General features: G+C 30.7%; 1 protein-coding gene across 1 annotated transcript; it reads right to left on the bottom strand.

Annotated features, from left to right (window-relative positions):
- Window positions 1-3,986: 3,986 nt before the first annotated feature.
- Window positions 3,987-10,444, bottom strand: LOC124848610 (phosphatidylinositol N-acetylglucosaminyltransferase subunit A-like). Its single transcript, XM_088103733.1, has 9 exons — window positions 10,311-10,444; window positions 10,080-10,218; window positions 9,171-9,743; window positions 8,222-8,376; window positions 5,503-5,593; window positions 5,214-5,330; window positions 5,024-5,127; window positions 4,562-4,652; window positions 3,987-4,476 (listed from the first exon to the last, which is right to left on the bottom strand). Exons 2-9 carry the CDS (start codon window positions 10,203-10,205, stop codon window positions 4,399-4,401), a joined length of 1,335 nt encoding a protein of 444 aa, XP_087959859.1. The 5' UTR covers window positions 10,206-10,218; window positions 10,311-10,444; the 3' UTR covers window positions 3,987-4,398.
- Between the last annotated feature and the right edge of the window lie 1,762 nt (window positions 10,445-12,206).

Genomic DNA, 12,206 nt, shown 5'->3' with positions numbered 1-12,206 from the left:
TATTTTAAGAGTTAAATAATTTTTGTGGTCTCTAATGTATTATAAAAAGGTGTATTTCATTTCAACCTGTGTAAATTACTATTCTAGACTAACAATGATTATATTTTAGTTTATTACCTAAATTCTTTTGTCACATAAAAAACGTTTTTATAATTTTTTTATGTCTTTTATATTTTTTTTATAAAATATAAAGCCTAAATATTTATATTTTAGTTTGAAGATGCAATACAATCTTGTTATAATAATTTAGAAAAAAATATATTTAATCTTTATTTTAAAATAAAAATACATTTATATCTAGAAAATAATATATATATATATATATATATATATATATATATATATATATTTGTGGGTCTGTATATGTTGGTTTTTTAACATTTTAAATATTAATTAAATAACTTTTTATAAAAATTATAAATAAAAAACATGATATTATTAGAAATTTAATATTAAAATAAATGAGTAATATTTTTCATTATAAATTTTAAAATATAGTTTCATATATTTTGAACGTTTAAAATTGAAGGAGAAATATTTATATGTAAAAAATTAAAAATTGATGTCATATAAGTATTGATAAAATGAAATTGTGATTTGTGTTTTTTATATACAATACACGATTTCAACAAACCTAAATAAAAAAATATGTAATAAATATTTTCATAAATAAAAAGAAGCAGTACAAGTACAATATTTTTTTTAATATGAAACTACTTAATCAATACCTATAGTCATACTTATTTTTATCTTGTTATCTAACTAATAGAATTATTTATAAACATCGGAATATTGTTGATTTCCTTAAATGTAATTTAAGATTGTATAATTAAAACATGATTATTTTAAATCTAATAACTTCAAATATATTTTTAATAATTCTTGTATGATTAAAATATTTCCATAGTTTCAAATTAAATATAAAATATTATAATAACAGTTAACTATGTCTATTTTTTTTTTATATGAGGGGATTGAAGAAAGATAAATTTGCTTTGAAACTTTTGAGAGTGTTATGAATATAGAGGTTGAGGACAACTCTTTCGTACTTTCTGTCACTCGCTATCGTCTTATTGGGATCTCTTTCGTAATATTATTTAGTTTTTCTTCTTCCAAATTCATATTTGTAAAGGACATTATTATATTCAAATTGATTAGAATTCAACTTATTAATCATGCTGGATTTATGAAGAGTAATTTATTTTGTACTTACCGATATGTCAATTTCAAAATGAGAATTGATCGATTATATGATACAAGGCCCCAAGCGCTATTTGAAAAGATGTTTAAAGTTAGAAAGAAATTGACTAGTTGGTCAAAGTACAATGTATAAGAGGATGTTGACCGATCAGTTATATGGTAGAGAAAGGATTCAACTAAATCTACTTGATATAATTGTTTTTCTAAATATTTCAAAAGAAAATTTACAGTAATTAATTCTAAAAAGACATATTTTTTTTATTTTGAAAAAATCTCAAATAATTAGTTAGAAGAAATAAATATATGGAATATGGAAACACAACCTAATAAAAGAAAGTTTAATCATTGGTGAGGTTCCTATGGTGGAAATCTCAAATTGGTCATTTTTCTTTTTTTTCGCGTCTCAATTGGTCCTTATTTTTAAATTGCAGCAACAATTACACTCCTATCGATAAATTGGGCACGTTATAATTATGTGATTCGCACATGTCTTTTTTGTTTTTTGTTTTAAAAAGAAATTGTTAACAATCCTCACACTGTCGTCATCTCCTCCACGTCCCCACCATCCTCGTTAGACCTCCATGACCACTGGCCAGCTACCGTGAGTCCAGCAAACACATTTGTCTTCCGCCACAAAATCCTCACCATTTACAACTACCGTGAATCAAATCACACACACACACAGAAATCACGAAGTAGAGAAACCCTCACGCAATTCATCTCCATTATGCCACTGCTTCTTCTCCATCTTCATCAACCTACAGAGAAAAGAAAGAGGAAAACCCAGAAACAGATCCACTCGAAACCTAATTTGTCAAAGTCGCAACAGTTGCGCGAGCATCAACCACAGCCACGAGTCCATATGGAACCCTAATTTGGAACTAGGTTTGTTCCTCCTCTTTAATCTCCATGGCAACCTATAGGAAAATCAAGCTAGCAGCCTTCGCAAGCCCTAATTGCGACACCTAGAGAACCCAGATTGTGAACATTTTTGCATTGTAGCCTAAATTTTTAGAAACCCAATTGAACTCTAAAGTCGCGATTTGTTCGTAACACTAAAATCGTGCTACGAGAGCCACCACTCCATTCTTCACCGCAACACCAACGAAATCGCAGTCATTAGAACCTACAGAGAACCCAATCACAAACACATAAAACAGAGACAGTCCAAAATCGCAACCAACATCAGTTCATTTTCTTCGTGCAAGACGAACAAATTCAATTCCCAATACATAAACAAGACAAACACGAATGAGTCATTTTCAAACCTCTCACTAATACCCTCGAATAATAAGAAGTTTTTCCTAACTTTTTTATTTGAAAGAAAAAGCTAAAATCCATAACACCCAACATATGTCATCCACGTCATTTAAAAACATGATGACAATGCCACGTCATTTAAAAACAAAATGACTATGCCACGTCAACCTAACTATAATATTGTTCGGTCTAATTTAATGGCAGGGGTATAATGGTTACAATTTTTCCAAAATAAGAACTCAATTGAGATGCGACCAAAAAGAAAAGAACCAATTTAAGATTCTCACATCGAATGATTAAACCTAAAAAAAATCCATATTTATTTTGAAAAGACTAAGAAAATTTGTACGAGATTACAGAGAAAAAATATTTAAGCCTAAATGATTTAAATATACTTTTATAAAGTGTAATTTTTTAGAGAAATTCTTATTTTGTTTCCAAAACGTGATTTGGAGAGTTATATTTATTTTAAATAAAAGTTAAATATAAAATAGATTAATTTATTACTAAATGCATACTTAAATTAACTTAGCCTAAAATAATTATATGTTACTATGTCCATATGCACTCACTTTTATAACAATAAACAATAAAATATATTTAAAAAAATTAATTATTATAATACAATTAATTAAAAAAATATTACTATAATTTATATTAAAGTTATAAAAAACTTTCATGGAAAAAAAGTAATTTTGAAAATATTTTTCTTAATTTTCATGATATTTTAATTATGTCACAGGAACACCGGTAAATTTTCATCAAAATAAAAAGTAAAGCTATAATTAAAATATGTATAGAAAACGTAGTTATAAAATATTTTAATTTTTATTTAAAAAATATTATTATAATTATACAATAAAAACACTTCTAGTTTTTAATTTCTATAATATTATAACTATAAGGAATACTTGTAAAAATTTCAACAAAACAAAAGGTACAATAATAAAATATGTATAAAAAAAAGTACTTATAAAATATTTAATATTTTTAAAACCATGATTATAATTATATAATAAAAAAACTTTCAATTTTTGTGGATAGCTTTATATATATTAAAAAATGAAGTATATAGATAATCATCATAAGAGGCTCTGGAAAGATATGAAGTCAATAACAGGTAATTAACTTAAAAATATTAAATTGTTGACGAGTAAGGTTATTATCAGTTCAATCAAGGATGGACAAAACATTTCACAGCTGTCTTAATGCCAACAATTTTCCAATATGCAGCACAGTGCCAAGTGTTCATTAACATAGGAACGAAAATAGACAAAGTAGCGTAGTCCAAAAAATAAACAGACAAGTAATATGGTCCCTTTCACTTTTTGGCATATATGTAAAGAATGTTGAGTAAACATGTATTTGTTACTAAAATTATTATTAGAAAAGTCATGTTATTTACAAAAAAGAAATAAATGTAAGAAAAGGTATAATGAGAAATAGTGAAATTTTCGAAGTTTGCTTTTCTCACAGAATATACTATTTCACTATTCTTTGAATGAATGAGGATTACTCAACACCCCTGCATATTTTTTTGTTTTGAAAAAGTCACACGCATTCTGCTGTTATTTGCATTCTACTAACAATCAAATATCAAACACCCTCCAATAGGTTCTTAACAATTGAGGCTAAGATGAAGCATTGAGGCTAAGTTCTTAACAATATTTTGCAACAACAATTCTTCTTTTTCTGATGAAGATTCCTTGCAGGTTTTATAAAACAGTACAAGGATCTGTCTACATTCAACTTTTCAGAAAGTTCATGCACTCATGTACTCAAGTAAAGTTGAATGCTTGAAGTGAGTTCACAATTTTTCTTTCTGGACTACCTCATTTGTTATGTTAGGCTCTAATATCAGGTACATGTGTGTTACTACCTATTTCGTGATCTGGGAAGCTAATGAAAGACCATCACTAAAATTTTGCACTTCAATAGTTAGGATTTCTGCAACATCTCTTCATCACAGTTCTCTGAAAATGTAACATCTGGTGCCTCCTCAATATCATCTGCGGGCTAATAATAATGGAATACAAAGATGTCATAACTCCCAAACATGAATAAGAAGAAAATGTGTAACATATCCAAAAGTACAACTTACATGCCATAGTTCCAGTAGATGCCAAAACAAAAAACTCAATATCATAACCAAGCAAAAGAGCTTGCCTGCCCAAGCTCCACAAGACAAGTATCTAAAAGAAAAGAGACAATAAGCAATAGAAGAAGTAGCACTGATATTTGTAAGGTCTGGAAAAATGATCTCACATTAAGATGTCACCATTTCAACAGAGCATACAATATATAAATACTCAGATTCTTTTGATCCTACTCCTAAGTTATGTATTTATTTTACATATGAACCACTTAGGCTAACAAATCAAAACTGTAGTTTAGTTAAATGAAGATCCCAAAGTACAGTGCTTTGATTCTGACTTCCGTTACAAGTAGATTAGATAATGCTCAAGTAATTAGCTAATCACATGATTGAAACAGAATGAACAGTGGACCTTTTTGTACAATTATGTGTTGCAGATAGAATCAAAAAGAATCAGGAAAGTATTACCGTGAGAGACATTCTAATAGACTTTGATTGGGACATTTCGAAGCACGATCATATACAATTTCTGTCCGCTTGGCAACATCATGCCAGTTGTAGAGTTCCCTCATCTACAGAAAATAAATAAATGAATTGAAGGGTAATTAATTTTCACACTGAAAGCAACAGAATGAGGCTATTTAAACTACAAACACACTCGATTGTGCATGACTTGTGGATCAATTTTGGGAAGCATAGATATTGCTGTTTGGATTGCTTGCACTATATCACCTGGATCAGGCTCTGCCAACACAACCATGTCATCGGGTAAAACCTACAGCAAGGGAGTTAATATATTGATTATAGGATTCCACAATTGTCTCAATAGCCATGTAAGTGGATCTGGTTAGAAATGGAAGTTCGTATCAGTTAATAAAAAAAAAACTATATTGAAAACCTTTATACTAAAACCAAACAGGTGCAAAAAGAAGATGCCAGATACCTACCTCAGGAACACCACCAACTCGTGTGCTCACTGTTAACAGTCCACAACTAGCAGCCTCTAATATGGCCATGCAAAAAGCTTCTGTCAAGGAACTACAACAGCGCAAAGCTCAGATAAGACAACAGATATAAAAGAAATAATATTGGAAAGAACTCAGAAGTACTCAAAAAAAGAATTTAAATCCCAGAAAGCATAGAAGGTGCGAGCTGATAAAGTTCATGTCCTCAATACTTTTTTAAAATCAGATAATTTCATATTGGAAGAATGTAATACTGCATAGCTTGGATTGATCTTGATTTTTTATGCAATTCCTATGTCATGGATCAGCATGTGCAGGTTCCACATTGACTTTATGTGATGTAAGCCAACCAGGTGTACATAAACAAAAGGTAGAAAGAAAGTAACATTAATCATAGTGGGGTTCTTCAAGGTTCATGCTCACAAGTTTGAATGAACTAGTGTCCCCATTCTACGGGTCTTAGAACCCCTAGATTGAATTGGATCTGATTAAAATTACCCCTTCTCCTAAAGATGTAATACTACACTCCTTAGATCACTAGTGTCTGTCATGTCCCACATATAAACAAGAGGGTTGAATTTTAGATTCTTCCCAATGGTTAGAGTCAGTGAGTCATTAGAATCGCTAGGAAATAGGAACATTAATTGCTAAGATCAGCTATCAAAAACCTTAGCTCAAGGTTCGACCTTCTTTTTTAGCAATGTGTATCGTTTTATGTTGTATAGGCTGGTATAGAGCCTAAAATTTCTCCTACTTCTGTAATGACCAAGTAAAAAAGAATAAAGATACCTCTCTTCTGACCCAAACAATTCGGAGTAGATGAGTGATCCCACATAGACAATGGAGCCAAAAGAACACTTACGCTGATTCCATTTTTGACAAATCTTACGACAAAAATGGCAGAGGTTTTGTACAAAACTCAGGCTACATCACAAGCCCCGATATCTAATTCGTCTACTGTACCCATCTGCACCAAGTTGGATGGGCTCAACTGAGATCCCAGGTGGCTGAGACACGCATCTCAAGCAAGAACAAACTGGGATATATTGACAGATCATATCCTCCATTGTTACAACTGATCCGACGTTAAGAAATGATGGACTGATAAGGCTGTACGAAAAGATGGTTGATCAACTCAACCGACTCCTCATTGATGGGGAATTTCATTAGCTTCCCAACAACCAAAATCTTGGATACCGGACGTCATATAGATTTGATTCAAAATTTACATCTATGTAAAATATAACTTTTCTTTTCAAACTATGTCGGACTTAAGGCAATCCTACCATTCTGATTACAGAAGTAACCCTTCCTATCCTTATGGATTTTATCTTCATTAACCTTTAATTGGGCCTTGCCCTTATCCTTTCTACCTAGCCTGCTCTTACTGTCACTGGCTCCATTACGAGATGAACATAGTTGTCCTTCATTTCTTTAATCTCCTTTCCAACCAACATGACCTTAATTTCCTTAATGTTCCTCTTTTCTTTAAGGGTGTTATAATTCACCTAGAATTGGCCAAATTCAACCGGAAGGGAGTTCAAAATGAATTGTACTAAAAGGGACTCATTCACTTCTATTCCCATAAACTTTAACTTTGTTGCTAGATTAGACATTTTAGTCACATGATCATGAAGTGATTGAGATAAATCAAACTTTCTGTTTGTAAGATCACTTATCAGGTTCCCTGTAATCGACTTGTCAATAAGGGCAAGGCTCAACTGAAGGTTAATGAAGATAAAATCCATAAGGATAAGAAGTGTTACTTTTGTAATCAGAATTATCACCTCAAGATGGATTGCCCTGAGAGGAAGAACTGGTTTGAAAAGAAAGATATATTTTATATATATGTAAATTTTGAACTCAAATCTTATTGATGTACCTAATAATACCCAATGGATTGATTCTGGACCAACTGCTGATGTATCACATATTTTGTAGGGATTCCTTTTAATCTAAATCATAAGAGGAGATGAAAAGTTTCTTTCTTTGGGCAATAGAATGAAAGAAAGGATAGAGGGCACTGGGACATATAGATTAATCTTGAATAGTGGACATCATATATTTTTGGAGGGATGTTTTATGTACTTGGATGTTCTAGAAATTTAGTTCCTATTGCAAAGTTGGATGAATTAGGATTTTATTTTAAGATTGGACACAATGTTTTCCTTTTATTTAAAAATATCTATCATCTTGGCACAGCATATTTTGCACCTTGTATTTGTTGATTTTAAAACATCGCAATTTTTTTTATCTTCAAGGAAGATTGTGAGATCACTCTCAACCCTATATGATGGACGAAAATACTAAACTTCTCTGCAATCACCTCAACGATGTATAAAATTAATCCCTAAGTCTCAGAAGATTTTCCTTTTTTCTCTTAAAGATGTTATCAAAATATATAGCTGAGAAGTAAGACAGATGACAACAAAAGGAAAATCTTGAAGGTTGATATGCATCAAACAAAGTTAGCAAATTATATTTAAGCTTCGTCCACTTTACAATGGCTTTCTTGTGTATCGAAATTATATTTTACACCGTGTCCTTCTAACACTAGTAACGTTCTATGGTAGTGAATATTTGGCAGCGAAGTAACAACAACAGCGAAAATAAATGTAAAAGATCTGACCAACTGCTACAAATTATGACAGAATTATTAACTCGTCACCACGAAAGAGTAAAGTTTAGGAAGAAACTGAACCAGGTTAAGAAGATATGTCCAGATATTAGAACAGATCGAACTTGTGTATGTGGTACAGCTCCCAGTAAATCAACTCTATCAAAAAGAGAATGTTTTTCTCTCATCTCTTCCAATCTCACACGCTTAGGTCCATCACCACCGATAATGAATCGAACCTTCAAATAGATATTTAAGTCATGCCTTCGAAAGCATTCAGTAAAAGGGCTATAAATTATATAATGTTCTCTGGACAAACATATTTCTTTTGGTGCATAATTTACTGTGGCTCCTACATGAGGAAATAAATAAAATAGTAACGCTACATGCAAAAGATGCAGAGAGATCATAAATCATAGGAATGGTTGAGACAGATGGAATATAGAGAGGGGTTGTTCTGTCAATGGTAAAATATTCACATCACAGTGATCACATACACATGAAACATCAGATTTCATCAGGTTCTACCAAGATGCTAAGGTTAACATAAATGATTTTAAGAATGCACTTATCTTTGTTATGCATAATTGCATATGCAGTAAGATCACACTATATTTTTTTAAGGTCATGCCAACAATTAAGTTATTGGTACAAGTTATTGTAAAACTAAAGTGTCAGAAGAAGAATATAAAATTAATAGATTCTAAATTAGAAAATTATGAAGTTAGAATTCTCGAGAAGGTAGAGATTTATACGTGTTTAATGTACTTAACAGCAATGCACTTTTGAAAAACAGACATTAGATGTTCTCGAAAACAAAAACATTAACAGAGCACCAGAAGAAGCACCATTGAAATTTTGTTAAGTAACACAAATTTTCAGCTTTTGTATCTACAAGCACCAGAATAGAAAGGGATACATTACCAAAGGAGTCTTACATTAATACCATAAGCTCCATGTTAGACAAAATCCAATTTCATAAATTTCATCGTGCAGGACAAACTAACAGTGATTTCAAATTTGAACAACTCACATTAGGATGTAACCGGCATACTTCTGGAATGACTTCAACAAGCAAGTCTGCTCCTTTCCGGTAAACCAATCGACTGATAACAACAATAACAATTTCCGATCCACTAGGACGTTCCAATGCTGGCTTGAACATGGCAGTATCAACAGCATTAGGAATAACAAAAACCTTTTCTGGTGCCAAACCTGATCTCAACACTGTGTTTTCCTTGCTTGTGTGGGAGACACAGATTGCTTGACTCACATCTGCCAAGGTAAACTGCATCACCTTGTTCATATGAATGCTACCAACATCCCCAAAACCATGCAGAGAATGATCTGTGAACACAACCTTGTATCCCATGATCCTCGAATTCAAAAGGGCATCATGGCAAAGTGTTGAGAAAGTTTGATGCCCATGTACTACAGTAATTCTTTCTCGAATGAGAATTGTTCTTATAATTGGTAACACCCCATACAAGGTTGGAAATGTACTCTGATTAAAGAACGGTCTCCACGGAACATAGTAAACTTTCAAACCACCAGTCATATATCTAACCCCAGAACGATTTCCATAAGCATGAGTCACCACCACCACCTGAATCGTCAAAAAAATCAACACTTCAAATCAATAAAAATTTACCACAGCACAAACTATAAAAAAAAATGGTAAACTACTCCACGTACAATTTTCATTTACTACATCGATCTCCTTTGTATTTAGTACTAAAGAATAATGAGAAGCTATAACTCAATCCTGAGTACTACCACACCAGATAGCACAGAGCAACAAAAAAAATAAAATCAATTTGTCTCTATGAAGACAAAGTACCAATAATATGACATGAAGAAGTCTAATAATAATTTGGGTTCTGAGGATCAACTCCCAAAATTAACTCAAAATGATAAATTGGGAAAAATCTAAAACGCTGACCTTGTGGCCTAACTTGAGCAAGCATTGAGAGAGGTAATAAACGTGGTTCTCGACACCACCAAAGTTGGGATAGTAAAAATCAGATACCATCAGAACTCTATGCTTCTGTGATGGTGAATCACCCATCACAATGACGTACCTGTTGCATGCAGCCAAAGGTGAAAATGAGATGCTTGTAGTAAGGAAAAAGGTGGTGAAATTCATGAGAAATGAAGGAATGGTAATACATACACCTTGCAGAAGGAGAAAGTGAGAGAGTGAGAATGAGTGGAAGAGAAGAGAAGAGAAAAACGCTTCCTTTCTCTGTGTTTTTCGCCGTTTCAAATTCTTGCTACGTTCAGTATGAGTTTGAGTTTGAGTATTACAAGGTAACGAACATGGTCAACATTTTTCTTACCTTTTACGTGTGAATGGTCAGTGCTCTTGTCATTTTCTGATTTCTCCATTAGCTGTAGATAATTATCAATTACCTTTTTAAATACAGTTATTGTTTAAGATAAGAATTTAATTTTATTTGGAAAAAGTTGAAGGTTACTCTTAACGTCATTATTAATTAGCAACTAATAGCAATACATTTAAGATCACAATTTCCGATACCAAAAAGATATAGAAAATAATTATTAATACATTATTCTCTTTATGAAAAACAAATTCATCATCATGCCATAATTAAACTTACTCACTCTTTGAAATAATTAACAATTAATCTCAGTCCTCTCTCTCTCTCTATATATATAATGTAAGAATTTAAAAATTTTATATTTATATATTATGTAAAATTTAGAAAATTGGATTTTAAAATTGATTATCAATTTAAAACGATGAGATGGAATAATTTAATATAAATAAAATTTTATAAATGAGTTTTATTATTTAAAAATACATAATTTTTTTAAATTGTCTATAAAGTTTTTTTCTTTCTCTTTAGCTTTTTTTAGTTCATATTAGGATTATCTTTGATACATAATATTTTATATAATAATTTTTATCATATTTTCTGAAGTGTTAACAAAGTTAGAAACGTATTATAATTAAATATTTCATGTGTAATTTATTCACCTTTTATTTAACTCTTAGCATCATTCTAGGATTAAATAATATTTTTAAGAAAATATTTTGTACTTAAAATCTTTTCATTTTTATAAATGATACTTTAAAAGCATATAAGAGAGGATAAGTAAGATGTACTTATTCATTGACATCTTTTTAAAACTTTCAAGTTCTACAAAAAAAAAAATAGTTTTAAAAGTAGATATCATGTCATCTCTCTAATAAAAAACCATAATATTTTTTTACTTATTTTTATCTAACACAAAACGAATCACACTAATTGCATATGCTGAAGGAATGTGGTATTGCATTCAAAAACATAGGTTGGCTTTGTAACCAACCACACAAATAAAGCAATAATATTCGTACCCACAGTTTATATCCTATGAGACCATAACAATTTTCTCCAATCAATCATCCTAAATATTCTTTACGCAATAACATCTTCAAATTTTATATTTATAATCAATAAAAAAATTGTTATGAATTACATCTAGATAAATGAATAAAATATAAACTCAGGTTTCTTGACAAAAAACACTTACAGAAATAGTATATTAGCTTTTACCAAGCTTGAATGAACATAAGCTTGAAGATGATATAACAAATTACATTATGTATGCATGTATATATTGATAAGAAATATATTGCATAAGGCTTTTCAGTCATAAGATTATTGTGATGGACGAGGCCACTTGAATAAGTCTGTATAATGGAAAAGTGTCTCTCTATTGTGAAATCTTGTTTGTGGCCCTTTGTTTGGTACCATTTGACTATGACTAATAAAATCTTATGAATCTTATAAGATTAATTTCATTGAAGGAATTATGCTAGTGAAAAATGAATATATAGAGTTGATAATGATTACAATTGATACTTTGAAAGATGATAGTAAGGTTTATTAATTTTGGAAAGTGATGACAAAATATCATTTATTTTGACAATAGATATTATGTACGATTCACCATAAATTAGTGAGATAGTATGAAAGATAAGGCATTCTCCCAACATCATTCAACTTGAATAAAGTAAGTCTACTAAATTTTAAGAGTGTGGTGGACTTGATATGTGATATGT

The sequence above is a fragment of the Vigna umbellata genome, chromosome 1 (assembly GCF_029865625.1).
Source record: "Vigna umbellata cultivar VRB3 chromosome 1, Vumbellata_1.0, whole genome shotgun sequence".
NCBI lineage: Eukaryota > Viridiplantae > Streptophyta > Magnoliopsida > Fabales > Fabaceae > Vigna > Vigna umbellata.
This window is presented reverse-complemented; position numbering and strand designations above follow the sequence as displayed.

Coding starts and splice junctions, on each gene's coding strand:
- LOC124848610 (XM_088103733.1), bottom strand. CDS start 10,205: ATGGGTGATTCACCATCACAGAAGCATAGAGTTCTGATGGTATCTGAT. Junction 5,331..5,502: donor GAGTTGGTGGTGTTCCTGAG/GTAGGTATCTGG, acceptor CCCTTGCTGTAG/GTTTTACCCGATGACATGGT. Junction 4,653..5,023: donor CTATTAGAATGTCTCTCACG/GTAATACTTTCC, acceptor CTTTTCTTTTAG/ATACTTGTCTTGTGGAGCTT.